This window comes from Lutzomyia longipalpis, chromosome 4 (genome assembly GCF_024334085.1).
Source record: "Lutzomyia longipalpis isolate SR_M1_2022 chromosome 4, ASM2433408v1".
NCBI lineage: Eukaryota > Metazoa > Arthropoda > Insecta > Diptera > Psychodidae > Lutzomyia > Lutzomyia longipalpis.
In genome coordinates, this window is record NC_074710.1 from 9359218 (window position 1) to 9378756 (window position 19539).

General features: G+C 38.2%; 1 protein-coding gene and 1 pseudogene across 2 annotated transcripts in view; one reads left to right on the top strand and one right to left on the bottom strand.

Moving 5' to 3' along the window:
• The window catches only part of LOC129796184 (protein ABHD11-like), a 48813-nt gene extending 42396 nt beyond the window's left edge, over positions 1–6417 (bottom strand). The window contains exons 1-3 of one of the 2 annotated variants that reach the window (XM_055837961.1): positions 5984–6417; positions 5688–5926; positions 4127–4525 (exon numbers count right to left, since the gene is read on the bottom strand). In XM_055837961.1, coding sequence (XP_055693936.1) covers positions 4252–4525; positions 5688–5926; positions 5984–6394 — 924 coding nt within the window. In that variant the 5' untranslated portion in view covers positions 6395–6417 and the 3' untranslated portion in view covers positions 4127–4251. Of the gene's footprint in view, positions 1–4126; positions 4526–5687; positions 5927–5983 lie in introns of those variants that run through there. The other variant, XM_055837960.1, reaches the window with a different exon arrangement.
• A 10334-nt stretch (positions 6418–16751) lies between these two features.
• LOC129794496 (cullin-4B-like) overlaps positions 16752–19539 on the top strand; it is a 15776-nt pseudogene continuing 12988 nt past the window's right edge.

Below are 19539 nucleotides of genomic sequence, written 5' to 3' on the forward strand. Positions count from 1 at the left end.
ATTTAGGCTTCTAAGTCCATCTGGAAGCCGCATGTGGCAGCAAACCTTTAAGGCTTGACCACAAGCTTTAACATTAATTGTTTCATCGTGACAAAATGTAAGTAATTATATGTTTTCCCAATTTTTTTCTTAAAATTCCATCTGACATGGTGCGAACAACTTTTTCAGTGCATAACATAATTGTATGTAATGAAGAATGAAAGTATTATAAATTTATTAAATGCAAAATCCCCTCAATACTGGAAGTGATAATTTTGTGTGCCTTTTGTGGGCTTTTTTTCTTTTTTTTTATAATTGATTCAGCCCCATAGGGTAAACTGGGGCTAAACGTAGCACAATTGAAAACAACCTTTTGCCTAATTTTTATCATTTTTTAAGATTTATGAGGAAGAAAAAATCTTCGTTTCTAAATAAATGATTAAATAAAAATCTTTAGAAAATTAATTTTCCAATTTGAATTGAAAATTTTTGCCTTCAAGCCCCCTTTTCCCCTTTAAAACATTTCAATCTTCCATAACTTCATGCCACTGAGACCGCATACCGAGGGCTCCGCCTTTGTTATTCACAAGAGGCGTCGCAGAATTCCTCAGCTAAAGTGGCACATCCTCTAATTGGGGTCATTCTGTTCAAAAATTCACCCAGCACGGCATCTGCAGATCGACCTCTCTTGTGGCGTTGGAGCGCGAAGTTATTATTGGCAAGTATAATGGGCGAGACAACTTTGTATAAGAAGGAATTATTGATTTAGGTACCTTTCACACCAAGTGATTGTTACTTGTAAATGCAATTTCTTGATTTCTTGCATTACATTCTTCTTGCAATTGCAGAACAATGAGAGAAAATTAATTTTCTAATTATGGTGGATTTTACAGTGTGGTGCTTCGTAGAGCAAAATTATTTAGTTATTTCATTTTTAGACTTAAATAGAGTCTCAAAAAAGTCCCAAAAATTGATTTAAAATGATTTAAGTTCGTTCTACAGAAGACAACTGCAGCGACATATACTAACGACGTTCAATTTAACGATTTTTAAGCCTGTGCTGTCAATTGAACATGAACTATTCATTTCTTTTGTAATCCACCATCTTTGTTTTAAAATTAAGAAAGCTAAAATTCAATTTATAACAAAAAAGATTTTAAACATTGGTTTAAAATGCCTATTCTAATAAAGAAAGAATAATTATAGAACAATAAATATTCATTTTATTCTTTTATTTAGAACAAAAATACTCAGATTTGAGAATTTGCAGGATATTCAAAGGTAAGATTTTCGTAAGAGAAAGGTTCTTAATTAAATTCTCATTTTTAAACGTTTTTTCCTGATTATTTTTGAACTTTATTTTTATAGATCAATGAATATCTCCTTTTTTTCTGTAACAGCTAGAAAAATAGTTTAAAATTAATGCATTTTCATACAAACCAATTCAGTTTATTTCATTTATATGTTTTATTTAAATTATTCTTTTTTTATTTCAATATTTCGTAATTCAAGATGCAAAAATAGAAAGTCTTAATATGAGTTAAATTGATAAGAAAACAAAAATCGTCATTTTCGACGTCTTGGAAATGTCTCAACTTTAGCATGAAGTGAAAATTGAAAAAGAAAGAACGTTATGCGGAGCACCACTGTATATTTCAGGAAATTCTCTAAATTCAAAGGGGATTTATCTGTACAAAATTGTTCGAAACTTGAAAGAAAATCATCATAAAGGTCTAAAAAAAAGAGGACTAAATTTGAACCGAAAAGTAGTAAATCAGTGCTAAAAAAAGTAGTAAATTCAGCCTAAATAAGACTTAATTCAAACCAAGAATTTCTATACGTTTTTGGGTGTTTTTTCGGTTTTGAATTAATCGGTTTTAGCAAAAGATGTTCATGTAAAGTCAAATATTTAGATTTTTGGAAATATTCGGATGATTCGTTTAAGAAACCAAAATATTTCCCAGATAATCACCCCTTGTCTAAATTAATTTAATTATTAAAATATCTTTAGGTCTTCAAAATATTATAGGGGAGACCGGGGTAAAAAAAGTCAATTTGCATAAATCCTTATCTGCAGGATTCCCCAAGGACAAGAAAATTTCCTCGATAGGTCATTCTTATAGGAAATTTCCTGGCTTACAACTTTGTCTCAGACCATTTTTCTCTATCTCCACGGGAAATATGAGTTTTCGAGCTTTTCCTAAACCCTTCCGCTTCTGACTTTTTTTAGACGCGGCGGGTAAATATAGTCACCAGTTGGTTAAATAAAGTCGGTCGAATTTTCCGACATTTCCAATGATTTTCCACCTGAGAGATTGATAATAGTTGATAGCTAAACTTCACACCTTTTAATCCGCGACAAGGAATTTCACTTTTATACGCACTAAAACAAGGAATTTTGCGATTTTCTCAAACACGCCATTTTGTAACAAATGGATAGAAAATATGTCAAAAATTTCGAAGTTCCATATGATTTACATGGGTTGACCCGATCTACCCCAAGGGGTATGTTTTGATTCAAATAATTGTACAGAAAAATCATTAAAAGTTAATGAAAAATACGCCTTGGCAACGTTTTCTGCACTAACCCAGGTAGTGAGAAAAATTATCAGATTGGAAAATTACTAAGGGAAAAGTATCGGAAAACGCGGTTTTCCCAATACGCAAAAGTTTGGGAAATGGGCCAAAAATTTATTTTCTTTTTTAACTCCTAAAGTATCTGATCGCATAACCTCCAAATTACTGTCAAAAATTATAGGTTGGTAGGGCTTTCCACCAGTTTTTTCCGATTTTTCCGATTAATAACTTCGGAGAAATTGGCATTTGAAAATTCGAAAATGACTTTTTTTACCCCGGTCTCCCCAACGAATATTTGCGGATTTTGCTTTGAATATTCCACCTATTTGTCCTTTTATTTTTGACACTGAGGATTAAAATAATAAAATTTTAAGGATACGGTTTGAGTCTCGGATAATTTTATTCAATATTCCCCCCACAACGTTTCGAGGGATTATTTCTTCTTCTTCAGGTATTAAATTAAATTTTTAAATGAATGTAATTCTGATTAATTTATTTTTCAATTTAAACTTACTTAATGTAAAACAAAACACAAAAAATGATTTTAAAACCCTTCATTTGCAAAACTGATTAAGTTTCCATTGATTATGTGTCCATATTAGCATTAAAGGATTGCCAAAAGGATCAATGCTGTTGGCATGTGTGCCCATTCATTGTGAATTTGATTGAAATTTCGTGTAATTTGCGAATGTGATTTTTGGGCTAATTTTATTTTGGAGAAGTCTCCTCAAAAAAAAGAAGATCCAAAAGAGAAAAAAGAAGCAATGTAGAATTGAATTCCTCTCATTTCCACATTTTATCCCCCTTATCCCCGGGACATGGCATGTTGTAGGAGAGGTGCAAAAGGGGCCAAAAGAACGGACAAGGAGGAAGAGAGAGAGAGAGGCGCGCAGTTGAATAGTGTCGGTTGATAATCAAAGGTTATATTTTCGGGCTTATTAACTTCGGCGCAGCAGGGCTTCACACCTTCCATCTCCCGCTGGGCGTGGCGGCGCGTTTACCTGATTTGACATCATCATTGATCATTATTATTACTTTATTTATTTGACGTCCGAATCCACAATTTTTACACACTATACAACAACGCATCGCATCATGCTGGAGGAGCCTTTCCCTTCGCAAGTACTCGCCCCATTCCGAGCATTAATTGTGTCCATGTATGTGGACGGACGGTACCCCAGCTCAACCTTACCTGGCCTGCCTGCCTGCCTCTCTCTCTCGCTTCCTCGCATTTACAATATGCCGGCCATTTGAATAGCCTGACACGTTGTTCCTTCTACCTATGTACATATATAGCTAAATGTATATATGTATGAGAATAATTTCACGTAAGTTATTCTCCGCGGGCAGCAGGTTTCTTTTTGTTGAATTAACTACACGGCATTCAGCATTATTATTATACATATTTCATCGCCGAGAGACAATTTTATTGATTTTTTCAACTCCTCCGCTTCGTCTCTGCGCGCGAGATATCTTTATTCAATTTGAAAAATTCCCAATAAATTAAATTCCCCCAACACAAAACCCAAATCCCATTGCCACCACAACCACAATAATAAAAGAAAGGAGATCTTCTCTAAATCAAACTATATTATTGCCCTTTTTACATTCTTTAACTTGTGAGTTTCTTTGGTTCCTTTCAGGACTGAGAGGAGTACACATTATTACTTACTTACCTTTGGCGCACGTGATTCCTTATCTATTGAGAAAATTCACAACTAAATCAAGAAATTCCAGTGGCTTCTGCACGTGCACCAGATGACCAGCATTTGCAATAAACTCCAGCCTAGCTTGCGGGAAGCTCTCCTGCATTCTTGGCAGATCCTTTGGGTTGATGTAGGGGGAATCAGCACCACCGATAAAGAGTACTGGTCCATTGTATTTCTTCTGCAGCATTTCTTCGGGAAATCTCGAAATTGATGCCTCAATATTTGCCAAAAGTCCTTCGACATTGAACTTCCACTGAAAGCTGCACAATAATTTTTTTTTACATTGAGGGTATTTTTTTTCTTCTATTTGCAACTGCGCAGAATTGGACTCAATCCCATCTGATCTCATGTTTAGGAAGACACACAAAGCGGAATCTAAATTATTTAAAAGGATTTTGTGTATTTTACATTTTGCTTTGTTGGTAGATATCCAAGAATAAAAGTCAATCGTAACGCGTCCAGTTATTAGAGTTGGTATACCACAACGCGAATGGGTCAGTCTATGCGTTGTAATTTAATTTGTGAGTAGTATTAGTAGGCAAAGTTGATTTTTTTTATGAAATTCATCAAATCGAAAGACAAAAATGGTTATATCTCAAGTTTTATAAGACCTAAAATAATTTCGTGACTAGTTTTGGAAAGGTATTAAAATAATCTATAATCTGATATATCGATACATTTCAAGGTCACCTCTAGAACACAAAATGGCGGCTTTTTGTTTTACAAAAACAGTTTTTGGCATTTTTCGTCATCAAGAAATTGTTCATGAAGTTTCTGATGTTCTAGAAAGTTGTAGAGAATTGCAAAACCTTTAATTTGATACCAAGTTTAGCAAAATCGGACAAGCCGTTCAAGAGATATAGTTCTTAGAACTTTTCAAATTCAAGAAATTTTCAAATTGCCATATCTTCTAAACGGCGACATAGAATTTCTTCATTTTCGGACTGGTGAAAGATATTGAGTCAGGCTACAACATATCAAAATTTAAAAGAAATCTATAACAGATGATCGGAGATATTGCCCCTTAAAGTTAGGCAATTTTTGTTTTTGTTTTTAGCGCCTCTTGCGGTCATTTTTGGAACTTGTAATGTTCTAGACAGTTTTAGGGCTTCTCAATACCTTTCATTTGATACCAAGATGGTCAAAATCGGTCAAGCCGTTCTCGAGTTATATCGAAAATACACTTTTTGCTTTAGACCGCCATATTTGCTAAACGGTTTGACCGATTTTCAAGTATGATTTGTTGATGAAACACGGAAATCACAAATTTTGTCGAAATGCAAAAAAAAAAGTTCGTTTAGTTCAAATTTTAACTTATTACATTTAACTTATTTCCATATACGCAGTACCAATTCATTTTTACAAGCACACATCTGGTCAGCCGGGTTATGTGATTCAAATAAAATTCGTTATAAAACTCACCTGGAATCGTCATTTTTGTATAAATTTAGTAAAATAAAATCCCTCGTTGCTTTTTCCCTCATAATCCCACTGATTTTCGTATCAGCCACCTTCCGGGCAGCCGAGGGCGTGAGTTTTGGATCAATTGAGATGTTCTGCAGGGTTTTCAGGAGTTCCTTCATGTCATTTAAATTCCCAACAAAGTGAGCATTGGAAAAGGGAGAGATGTCCACAATTATTGCAGATTCCACAAGCTCTGGCTATAAGAATAATCATTTGAGGGAATTCTTTAAGAGGATATCTTCCAGGAAACTTACATATTCAAGAGCAAAGTACATCATACACCGTCCACCCATGCTGTGTCCCATCAGGATAACTTTTTCAGCTTCCGGAATACCTCGAATCACTTCCCGGACATCTTCTGCCATATGCTGGTAGGTGTGTTCGTGTGTGTGAGGGCTCTGTCCATGATTCCGCGCATCCAGTGAGAGAATCCTCCTTCCGGGCTTCAAAACCTGCGTGAGTCTTTTGCTGATTCCCCTCCAGTTTTGCCGGGAACCAAAAAGTCCGTGCATTATGAGTACAGGAGCACCTCCTGGTGTCGTTTGATCCTTCGGCAGGTACTCATCGTACGTGAGCTTCACTGGTTGCACTGTGTGCGCGAATCGCCGTGGAAATGCTGAGAATTTCACCAAATTCTCCGGAAGGATTTTTACTAGATGAGCCATGTTTATGTGAGGTTATGTGTGTACAGAAAACATTATTTGCCGCAGGGCTGAAGTGGGCCGAAGGCCCCAGCCGAAAAGGATTGAGTCTTGGCTAAGTTGCATGAAACGCATAAAACATGAAATATTACACATAATATGAATTAAAAAGACTAAAAATTTTAATTTATTAATTATATTATGTATATTATGCTCATTAAACTGATTTTTTTTGTAATTTTACACGATATGTCTGATAATGAATTTTTGCATATTGGGTGATAAATTCTTTTTATTTCTGTGGCCCTCCAACCCTTTCGGCGGGAATTCCGATCATGGGGGTTGAAAGGTCACACATTGACCTAGAAATTGTGCCTAGTGAGATGCGTCAACAAATTCGCATCTTCTCACAAAAGAGCTCTTCGGAGGATGATGCGCTTGTATGAAACATAGTAAAGGGGTACGGCATAATTAATTCTGTGGCCCCCCAACCCTTTCGGCGGGAATTCCGATCATGTGGGTTGAAAGGTCACACATTGACCTAGAAATTGTACCTAGTGAGATGCGTCAACAAATTCGCATCTTCTCACAAAAGAGCTCTTCCGATGATGCTCTTGCATTTTGTATGAAACACACTAAGGGGTACAGCATAATTCATTCTGTGGCCCCCCAACCCTTTCGGCGGGAATTCCGATCATGTGGGTTGAAAGGTCATAGATTGAGCTAGAATTTGTACCTAGTGAGATGCGTCAACAAATTCGCATCTTCTCACAAAAGACCTCTTCCGAGGATGCTCTTGCATTTTGTATGAAACACACCAAGGGGTACGGCATAATTAATTCTGTGGCCCCCCAACCCTTTCGGCGGGAATTCCGATCATGTGGGTTGAAAGGTCATAGATTGACCTAGAAATTGTGCCTAGTGAGATGCGTCAACAAATTCGCATCTTCCCACAAAAGAGCTCTTCCGAGGATGCTCTTGCATTTTGTATGAAACACACCAAGGGGTACGGCATAATTAATTCTGTGGCCCCCCAACCCTTTCGGCGGGAATTCCGATCATGTGGGTTGAAAGGTCATAGATTGAGCTAGAATTTGTACCTAGTGAGATGCGTCAACAAATTCGCATCTTCTCACAAAAGACCTCTTCCGAGGATGCTCTTGCATTTTGTATGAAACACACCAAGGGGTACGGCATAATTAATTCTGTGGCCCCCCAACCCTTTCGGCGGGAATTCCGATCATGTGGGTTGAAAGGTCACAGATTGACCTAGAAATTGTGCCTAGTGAGATGCGTCAACAAATTCGCATCTTCTCACAAAAGAGCTCTTCCGAGGATGCTCTTGCATTTTGTATGAAACACACTAAGGGGTACGGCATAATTAATTCTATGGCCCCCCAACCCTTTCGGCGGGAATTCCGATCATGTGGGTTGAAAGGTCATAGATTGAGCTAGAATTTGTACCTAGTGAGATGCGTCAACAAATTCGCATCTTCTCACAAAAGACCTCTTCCGAGGATGCTCTTGCATTTTGTATGAAACACACCAAGGGGTACGGCATAATTAATTCTGTGGCCCCCCAACCCTTTCGGCGGGAATTCCGATCATGTGGGTTGAAAGGTCACAGATTGACCTAGAAATTGTACCTAGTGAGATGCGTCAACAAATTCGCATCTTCCCACAAAAGAGCTCTTCCGAGGATGCTCTTGCATTTTGTATGAAACACACCAAGGGGTACGGCATAATTAATTCTGTGGCCCCCCAACCCTTTCGGCGGGAATTCCGATCATGTGGGTTGAAAGGTCACACATTGACCTAGAAATTGTACCTAGTGAGATGCGTCAACAAATTCGCATCTTCTCACAAAAGACCTCTTCCGAGGATGCTCTTGCATTTTGTATGAAACACACCAAGGGGTACGGCATAATTAATTCTGTGGCCCCCCAACCCTTTCGGCGGGAATTCCGATCATGTGGGTTGAAAGGTCACAGATTGACCTAGAAATTGTACCTAGTGAGATGCGTCAACAAATTCGCATCTTCCCACAAAAGAGCTCTTCCGAGGATGCTCTTGCATTTTGTATGAAACACACCAAGGGGTACGGCATAATTAATTCTGTGGCCCCCCAACCCTTTCGGCGGGAATTCCGATCATGTGGGTTGAAAGGTCACAGATTGACCTAGAAATTGTACCTAGTGAGATGCGTCAACAAATTCGCATCTTCCCACAAAAGAGCTCTTCCGAGGATGCTCTTGCATTTTGTATGAAACACACCAAGGGGTACGGCATAATTAATTCTGTGGCCCCCCAACCCTTTCGGCGGGAATTCCGATCATGTGGGTTGAAAGGTCACACATTGACCTAGAAATTGTACCTAGTGAGATGCGTCAACAAATTCGCATCTTCTCACAAAAGACCTCTTCCGAGGATGCTCTTGCATTTTGTATGAAACACACCAAGGGGTACGGCATAATTAATTCTGTGGCCCCCCAACCCTTTCGGCGGGAATTCCGATCATGTGGGTTGAAAGGTCACACATTGACCTAGAAATTGTACCTAGTGAGATGCGTCAACAAATTCGCATCTTCCCACAAAAGAGCTCTTCCGATGATGCTCTTGCATTTTGTATGAAACACACTAAGGGGTACAGCATAATTAATTCTGTGGCCCCCCAACCCTTTCGGCGGGAATTCCGATCATGTGGGTTGAAAGGTCACACATTGACCTAGAAATTGTACCTAGTGAGATGCGTCAACAAATTCGCATCTTCCCACAAAAGAGCTCTTCCGAGGATGCTCTTGCATTTTGTATGAAACACACCAAGGGGTACGGCATAATTAATTCTGTGGCCCCCCAACCCTTTCGGCGGGAATTCCGATCATGTGGGTTGAAAGGTCACAGATTGACCTAGAAATTGTACCTAGTGAGATGCGTCAACAAATTCGCATCTTCCCACAAAAGAGCTCTTCCGAGGATGCTCTTGCATTTTGTATGAAACACACCAAGGGGTACGGCATAATTAATTCTGTGGCCCCCCAACCCTTTCGGCGGGAATTCCGATCATGTGGGTTGAAAGGTCACACATTGACCTAGAAATTGTACCTAGTGAGATGCGTCAACAAATTCGCATCTTCCCACAAAAGAGCTCTTCCGATGATGCTCTTGCATTTTGTATGAAACACACTAAGGGGTACAGCATAATTCATTCTGTGGCCCCCCAACCCTTTCGGCGGGAATTCCGATCATGGGGGTTGAAAGGTCATAGATTGAGCTAGAATTTGTACCTAGTGAGATGCGTCAACAAATTCGCATCTTCCCACAAAAGAGCTCTTCCGAGGATGCTCTTGCATTTTGTATGAAACACACACCAAAGGGGTACGGCATAATTAATTCTGTGGCCTCCCAACCCTTTCGGCGGGAATTCCGATCATGTGGGTTGAAAGGTCATAGATTGAGCTAGAAATTGTGCCTAGTGAGATGCGTCAACAAATTCGCATCTTCTCACAAAAGAGCTCTTCCGAGGATGCTCTTGCATTTTGTATGAAACACACTAAGGGGTACAGCATAATTAATTCTATGGCTCCCCAACCCTTTCGGCGGGAATTCCGATCATGTGGGTTGAAAGGTCATAGATTGACCTAGAAATTGTGCCTAGTGAGATGCGTCAACAAATTCGCATCTTCTCACAAAAGAGCTCTTCCGAGGATGCTCTTGCATTTTGTATGAAACACACTAAGGGGTACGGCATAATTAATTCTATGGCTCCCCAACCCTTTCGGCGGGAATTCCGATCATGTGGGTCGAAAGGTCATAGATTGACCTAGAAATTGTGCCTAGTGAGATGCGTCAACAAATTCGCATCTTCTCACAAAAGACCTCTTCCGACGATGCTCTTGCATTTTGTATGAAACACACCAAAGGGGTACGGCATAATTAATTCTGTGGCCCTCCAACCCTTTCGGCGGGAATTCCGATCATGTGGGTTGAAAGGTCATAGATTGACCTAGAAATTGTGCCTAGTGAGATGCGTCAACAAATTCGCATCTTCCCACAAAAGAGCTCTTCCGAGGATGCTCTTGCATTTTGTATGAAACACACCAAAGGGGTACGGCATAATTAATTCTGTGGCCCCCCAACCCTTTCGGCGGGAATTCCGATCATGTGGGTTGAAAGGTCATAGATTGACCTAGAAATTGTGCCTAGTGAGATGCGTCAACAAATTCGCATCTTCTCACAAAAGAGCTCTTCCGAGGATGCTCTTGCATTTTGTATGAAACACACTAAGGGGTACGGCATAATTAATTCTGTGGCCCCCCAACCCTTTCGGCGGGAATTCCGATCATGTGGGTTGAAAGGTCATAGATTGACCTAGAAATTGTGCCTAGTGAGATGCGTCAACAAATTCGCATCTTCTCACAAAAGAGCTCTTCCGAGGATGCTCTTGCATTTTGTATGAAACACACACCAAAGGGGTACGGCATAATTAATTCTGTGGCCTCCCAACCCTTTCGGCGGGAATTCCGATCATGTGGGTTGAAAGGTCATAGATTGAGCTAGAAATTGTGCCTAGTGAGATGCGTCAACAAATTCGCATCTTCTCACAAAAGAGCTCTTCCGAGGATGCTCTTGCATTTTGTATGAAACACACTAAGGGGTACAGCATAATTAATTCTATGGCTCCCCAACCCTTTCGGCGGGAATTCCGATCATGTGGGTTGAAAGGTCATAGATTGACCTAGAAATTGTGCCTAGTGAGATGCGTCAACAAATTCGCATCTTCTCACAAAAGAGCTCTTCCGAGGATGCTCTTGCATTTTGTATGAAACACACACCAAAGGGGTACGGCATAATTAATTCTGTGGCCTCCCAACCCTTTCGGCGGGAATTCCGATCATGTGGGTTGAAAGGTCATAGATTGAGCTAGAAATTGTGCCTAGTGAGATGCGTCAACAAATTCGCATCTTCTCACAAAAGAGCTCTTCCGAGGATGCTCTTGCATTTTGTATGAAACACACTAAGGGGTACAGCATAATTAATTCTATGGCTCCCCAACCCTTTCGGCGGGAATTCCGATCATGTGGGTTGAAAGGTCATAGATTGACCTAGAAATTGTGCCTAGTGAGATGCGTCAACAAATTCGCATCTTCCCACAAAAGAGCTCTTCCGAGGATGCTCTTGCATTTTGTATGAAACATAGTAAAGGGGTACGGCATAATTAATTCTATGGCTCCCCAACCCTTTCGGCGGGAATTCCGATCATGTGGGTTGAAAGGTCATAGATTGACCTAGAAATTGTGCCTAGTGAGATGCGTCAACAAATTCGCATCTTCCCACAAAAGAGCTCTTCCGAGGATGCTCTTGCATTTTGTATGAAACATAGTAAAGGGGTACGGCATAATTAATTCTATGGCTCCCCAACCCTTTCGGCGGGAATTCCGATCATGTGGGTTGAAAGGTCATAGATTGACCTAGAAATTGTGCCTAGTGAGATGCGTCAACAAATTCGCATCTTCTCACAAAAGAGCTCTTCCGAGGATGCTCTTGCATTTTGTATGAAACACACCAAAGGGGTACGGCATAATTAATTCTGTGGCCTCCCAACCCTTTCGGCGGGAATTCCGATCATGTGGGTTGAAAGGTCATAGATTGAGCTAGAAATTGTGCCTAGTGAGATGCGTCAACAAATTCGCATCTTCTCACAAAAGAGCTCTTCCGAGGATGCTCTTGCATTTTGTATGAAACACACTAAGGGGTACAGCATAATTAATTCTATGGCTCCCCAACCCTTTCGGCGGGAATTCCGATCATGTGGGTTGAAAGGTCATAGATTGACCTAGAAATTGTGCCTAGTGAGATGCGTCAACAAATTCGCATCTTCCCACAAAAGAGCTCTTCCGAGGATGCTCTTGCATTTTGTATGAAACATAGTAAAGGGGTACGGCATAATTAATTCTATGGCTCCCCAACCCTTTCGGCGGGAATTCCGATCATGTGGGTTGAAAGGTCATAGATTGACCTAGAAATTGTGCCTAGTGAGATGCGTCAACAAATTCGCATCTTCCCACAAAAGAGCTCTTCCGAGGATGCTCTTGCATTTTGTATGAAACATAGTAAAGGGGTACGGCATAATTAATTCTATGGCTCCCCAACCCTTTCGGCGGGAATTCCGATCATGTGGGTTGAAAGGTCATAGATTGACCTAGAAATTGTGCCTAGTGAGATGCGTCAACAAATTCGCATCTTCTCACAAAAGAGCTCTTCCGAGGATGCTCTTGCATTTTGTATGAAACACACTAAGGGGTACGGCATAATTAATTCTATGGCTCCCCAACCCTTTCGGCGGGAATTCCGATCATGTGGGTCGAAAGGTCATAGATTGACCTAGAAATTGTGCCTAGTGAGATGCGTCAACAAATTCGCATCTTCTCACAAAAGACCTCTTCCGACGATGCTCTTGCATTTTGTATGAAACACACCAAAGGGGTACGGCATAATTAATTCTGTGGCCCTCCAACCCTTTCGGCGGGAATTCCGATCATGTGGGTTGAAAGGTCATAGATTGACCTAGAAATTGTGCCTAGTGAGATGCGTCAACAAATTCGCATCTTCCCACAAAAGAGCTCTTCCGAGGATGCTCTTGCATTTTGTATGAAACACACCAAAGGGGTACGGCATAATTAATTCTGTGGCCCCCCAACCCTTTCGGCGGGAATTCCGATCATGTGGGTTGAAAGGTCATAGATTGACCTAGAAATTGTGCCTAGTGAGATGCGTCAACAAATTCGCATCTTCTCACAAAAGAGCTCTTCCGAGGATGCTCTTGCATTTTGTATGAAACACACTAAGGGGTACGGCATAATTAATTCTGTGGCCCCCCAACCCTTTCGGCGGGAATTCCGATCATGTGGGTTGAAAGGTCATAGATTGACCTAGAAATTGTGCCTAGTGAGATGCGTCAACAAATTCGCATCTTCTCACAAAAGAGCTCTTCCGAGGATGCTCTTGCATTTTGTATGAAACACACACCAAAGGGGTACGGCATAATTAATTCTGTGGCCCCCCAACCCTTTCGGCGGGAATTCCGATCATGTGGGTCGAAAGGTCATAGATTGACCTAGAAATTGTGCCTAGTGAGATGCGTCAACAAATTCGCATCTTCTCACAAAAGAGCTCTTCCGAGGATGCTCTTGCATTTTGTATGAAACACACCAAAGGGGTACGGCATAATTAATTCTGTGGCCCCCCAACCCTTTCGGCGGGAATTCCGATCATGTGGGTTGAAAGGTCATAGATTGACCTAGAAATTGTGCCTAGTGAGATGCGTCAACAAATTCGCATCTTCTCACAAAAGAGCTCTTCCGAGGATGCTCTTGCATTTTGTATGAAACACACCAAGGGGTACGGCATAATTAATTTTGTGGCTCTCGTTCTTCTGGAATCAGTTCTCCCAGCTGCAACATCATCATCCAACATCTCCGAGTTAATTAAAAATTTTTTTTCTATATTATTTAAAGTGTATTAAAAAAGTAAAGTAGGGTCAACTTCAATTAAAATTATATAAAATCATTTTTTCTTTTTAAATTAAATAAATAAAAGTGTAAAGTAATTTTTTTTAATTCCTAAATTATAATTTTTCTCTTTTTTTTTATTAATTAAAGTGAGGTTTAAACTAAATTTCCATTTTATTTAAAAACCTCCCCAAATTGTGCCCTCCCTAAAAGCCCCTGGTGTGCGATCTCATCAGGGGGTATCCGACTCTGCCACTCGTGGTGCACTTGTTTGCCACTCTGCCATTCTTTAAGTCATTTTTGCCACTTTTTTGGCACTTTTGCCACTCTGTCACTCTTTTTTGCCTCTCTGCCACTATTTTTGCCACTTTGCCACTGTTGTCCACTCATCCACTTTTTTTCCACTCTGCCACTTTTTAAAATTTATTATAGATTATTATTAATTTATTTATTATTCGTGCATAAGCAGGAACGTTGGAGCACATACAGGTAAAGATTGCATTTGATGGAGGCAAAAAAAAAGATCTCACACCCCCACATTATGGGAAAAGGAGATCCAATTTAGAGCTTTTCCTATATTGGCATTGCCTATACTCTTCTCATTTGATTGAGCTTTTCTGGGTTTTATTCTCTTCCAAATGGTGTGGATTTGAACGATTGGAAATATATCAATAAAGGGGTTTTCTATATAATTCCCTCTCTTTTTTAGATATAATTATAAGTACTTCATACCGTCAAATGGGTTAATTTGTTTGCTTTTTATTTGTCTCTACAATTTCAACCTACTTTTGAGGCACTATTAAGAATTTTCAATTAATTTCAATATTTAATTTGTTTTTTTTTATCACATTTTTGTTGGAATGTTCAGGAGCTTTTTTTAGGATTCTAATTTTTTTTACCCTAGAGAATGGCATAATGAAGCTCTGAAAGCTCTAGAAATAGGTTTTTCTTAAATTAGCATAAAACTCCGAAGAGAGTTACAATGAAGCTCATAAGGAAACTTTTTATAAAAAAAAATATTTCTGAAAGAATGAGTTTGATCATAATATTTATTTAATATGCTTTTAGCCCCATTAAGGAGTAGGTACCCAATTTTGTATAGGAAGAGTTATTCGATGAAACAATTAAATTTCGCATAATTAAAAAAAAAAGAATAAAAATTACAGTAGATCTTTCCAATTTAATTTTATTTTAATTCAAATTAATTGGAAAATATTAGCAAAGATTTTCCCAAAAATTTACAAAATGACGCTTCTATTTTGGTATGTTAAAAGAGACAAAAAAAGAATGATTTTGACGTCATTATACACATTTTAGAACAAATTTTTACCAGATTTTGTCAGTTGACTACAGTATATGTAATATAAAATCCTTGTTCGCGAAATTGCCATATTTTACGCGATAAAATTATACTTTATTAGTCAAACCGAGCCCCAAATCTCGTGTGAGAAAACTCCATTTTAAGCTATAAAAAGGGGGTGTTTATTAGTAGAGGGGATGAATAATACGGTACCCCGAAAAATTTTTAAAATAAAAAATCCTGTTATCTTTCCCTTCAGCAAGTAGAAAATAGGAAAATTAATTTTTCTGTGGGAGCGCTATAAAGGGGTATTTGGGGCGAAATCCCATATAGCGCTTGCAACTCGTATTGACCCCCTCTACCCCCATACCAAATTTCATCAAGATCGGCCCAGCCGTTTAGGAGGAGCTCATGTACCACAAACAAACAAACTTATCAAGATTTGAACCTTTTATTTGGTCTTTATATACAAGTTGTGTAGTTTACTTTGGAAAAAGCTGATAAAAATAAAAGTTTTTTTTACAGCAATTTTTGTTCCATTTTATAAAATTATTTTTAGGGAACAGTGCTTTGTATGCATTGTACCTTAAGAATAATTCTGATGTCCTTCACATAGACAAGTGTGGAGGTACATTTTTTTGTATAACGAATGCAATTAATCAAGGATGTGGAAAGATAGTGAGATCATTCTCACTATCCTTCTGCATCCTTGATTAATTGCATTCGTTATACAAAAAAATGTACCTCCACACTTGTCTATGTGAAGGAAATCAGAATTATTTTTAGGGAACAGTGCTTTGTATGCATTGTACCTTAAGAATAATTCTGATGTCCTTCACATAGACAAGTGTGGAGGTACATTTTTTTGTATAACGAATGCAATTAATCAAGGATGTGGAAAGATAGTGAGATCATTCTCACTATCCTTCTGCATCCTTGATTAATTGCATTCGTTATACAAAAAAATGTACCTCCACACTTGTCTATGTGAAGGACATCAGAATTATTTTTAGGGAACAGTGCTTTGTATGCATTGTACCTTAAGAATAATTCTGATTTCCTTCACATAGACAAGTGTGGAGGTACATTTTTTTGTATAACGAATGCAATTAATCAAGGATGTGGAAAGATAGTGAGATCATTCTCACTATCCTTCTGCATCCTTGATTAATTGCATTCGTTATACAAAAAAATGTACCTCCACACTTGTCTATGTGAAGGACATCAGAATTATTTTTAGGGAACAGTGCTTTGTATGCATTGTACCTTAAGAATAATTCTGATTTCCTTCACATAGACAAGTGTGGAGGTACATTTTTTTGTATAACGAATGCAATTAATCAAGGATGTGGAAAGATAGTGAGATCATTCTCACTATCCTTCTGCATCCTTGATTAATTGCATTCGTTATACAAAAAAATGTACCTCCACACTTGTCTATGTGAAGGAAATCAGAATTATTTTTAGGGAACAGTGCTTTGTATGCATTGTACCTTAAGAATAATTCTGATTTCCTTCACATAGACAAGTGTGGAGGTACATTTTTTTGTATAACGAATGCAATTAATCAAGGATGTGGAAAGATAGTGAGATCATTCTCACTATCCTTCTGCATCCTTGATTAATTGCATTCGTTATACAAAAAAATGTACCTCCACACTTGTCTATGTGAAGGAAATCAGAATTATTTTTAGGGAACAGTGCTTTGTTAACTCATATAAACGTGCTTTTGTAGGATGTATTATATTTATGATTTTTTACAATTTTTTTTCTTCTCATTTCAGGTAGACGAGAGACACCAAGACGATGCATCGCAGCGCCAGAGGACCAAGAAGGATGGACGTCACCCAAAGCGGCCGCAAAGGACACCCAGGAGAATATTAAAGGTAAGTAATTATGTATTTATTTATTTTATTTTATTCCTAATTTCTTTACTAATTGTATTTTTTTCTTTTTCTTCTCATTTCAGGTAGACGAGAGACACCAAGACGATGCATCGCAGCGCCAGAGGACCAAGAAGGATGGACGTCACCCAAAGCGGCCGCAAAGGACACCCAGGAGAATATTAAAGGTAAGTAATTATGTATTTATTTATTTTATTTTATTCCTAATTTCTTTACTAATTGTATTTTTTTCTTTTTCTTCTCATTTCAGGTAGACGAGAGACACCAAGACGATGCATCGCAGCGCCAGAGGACCAAGAAGGATGGACGTCACCCAAAGCGGCCGCAAAGGACACCCAGGAGAATATTAAAGGTAAGTAATTATGAGGAGAAGGAAGAGCATCATTCTAGTTAGTGGATGGATGTGTGGAAAATAGTCAGAAATATAGTGAACTTCCGGTTCATTATATTTCTGGCTATTTTTTTTTTTAAACCTTTCTTTTTCACCCTCTCGCGTGCGTCATTTTAAGAATATTTTTAGATTTTTAGGTAATGCGTGGGTGGGTGGAAAATAGTCAGAAATATAGTGAACTTCCGGTTCATTATATTTCTGGCTATTTTTTTTTTAAACCTTTCTTTTTCACCCTCTCGCGTGCGTCATTTTAAGAATATTTTTAGATTTTTAGGTAATGCGTGGGTGGGTGGAAAATAGTCAGAAATATAGTGAACTTCCGGTTCATTATATTTCTGGCTATTTTTTTTTTAAACCTTTCTTTTTTACCCTCTCGCGTGCGTCATTTTAAGAATATTTTTAGATTTTTAGGTAATGCGTGGGTGGGTGGAAAATAGTCAGAAATATAGTGAACTTCCGGTTCATTATATTTCTGGCTATTTTTTTTTTAAACCTTTCTTTTTCACCCTCTCGCGTGCGTCATTTTAAGAATATTTTTAGATTTTTAGGTAATGCGTGGGTGGGTGGAAAATAGTCAGAAATATAGTGAACTTCCGGTTCATTATATTTCTGGCTATTTTTTTTTTTAAACCTTTCTTTTTCACCCTCTCGCGTGCGTCATTTTAAGAATATTTTTAGATTTTTAGGTAATGCGTGGGTGGGTGGAAAATAGTCAGAAATATAGTGAACTTCCGGTTCATTATATTTCTGGCTATTTTTTTTTTTAAACCTTTCTTTTTCACCCTCTCGCGTGCGTCATTTTAAGAATATTTTTAGATTTTTAGGTAATGCGTGGGTGGGTGGAAAATAGTCAGAAATATAGTGAACTTCCGGTTCATTATATTTCTGGCTATTTTTTTTTTAAACCTTTCTTTTTTACCCTCTCGCGTGCGTCATTTTAAGAATATTTTTAGATTTTTAGGTAATGCGTGGGTGGGTGGAAAATAGTCAGAAATATAGTGAACTTCCGGTTCATTATATTTCTGGCTATTTTTTTTTTAAACCTTTCTTTTTCACCCTCTCGCGTGCGTCATTTTAAGAATATTTTTAGATTTTTAGGTAATGCGTGGGTGGGTGGAAAATAGTCAGAAATATAGTGAACTTCCGGTTCATTATATTTCTGGCTATTTTTTTTTTAAACCTTTCTTTTTTACCCTCTCGCGTGCGTCATTTTAAGAATATTTTTAGATTTTTAGGTAATGCGTGGGTGGGTGGAAAATAGTCAGAAATATAGTGAACTTCCGGTTCATTATATTTCTGGCTATTTTTTTTTTAAACCTTTCTTTTTCACCCTCTCGCGTGCGTCATTTTAAGAATATTTTTAGATTTTTAGGTAATGCGTGGGTGGGTGGAAAATAGTCAGAAATATAGTGAACTTCCGGTTCATTATATTTCTGGCTATTTTTTTTTTTAAACCTTTCTTTTTCACCCTCTCGCGTGCGTCATTTTAAGAATATTTTTAGATTTTTAGGTAATGCGTGGGTGGGTGGAAAATAGTCAGAAATATAGTGAACTTCCGGTTCATTATATTTCTGGCTATTTTTTTTTTAAACCTTTCTTTTTTACCCTCTCGCGTGCGTCATTTTAAGAATATTTTTAGATTTTTAGGTAATGCGTGGGTGGGTGGAAAATAGTCAGAAATATAGTGAACTTCCGGTTCATTATATTTCTGGCTATTTTTTTTTTTAAACCTTTCTTTTTCACCCTCTCGCGTGCGTCATTTTAAGAATATTTTTAGATTTTTAGGTAATGCGTGGGTGGGTGGAAAATAGTCAGAAATATAGTGAACTTCCGGTTCATTATATTTCTGGCTATTTTTTTTTTAAACCTTTCTTTTTCACCCTCTCGCGTGCGTCATTTTAAGAATATTTTTAGATTTTTAGGTAATGCGTGGGTGGGTGGAAAATAGTCAGAAATATAGTGAACTTCCGGTTCATTATATTTCTGGCTATTTTTTTTTTAAACCTTTCTTTTTCACCCTCTCGCGTGCGTCATTTTAAGAATATTTTTAGATTTTTAGGTAATGC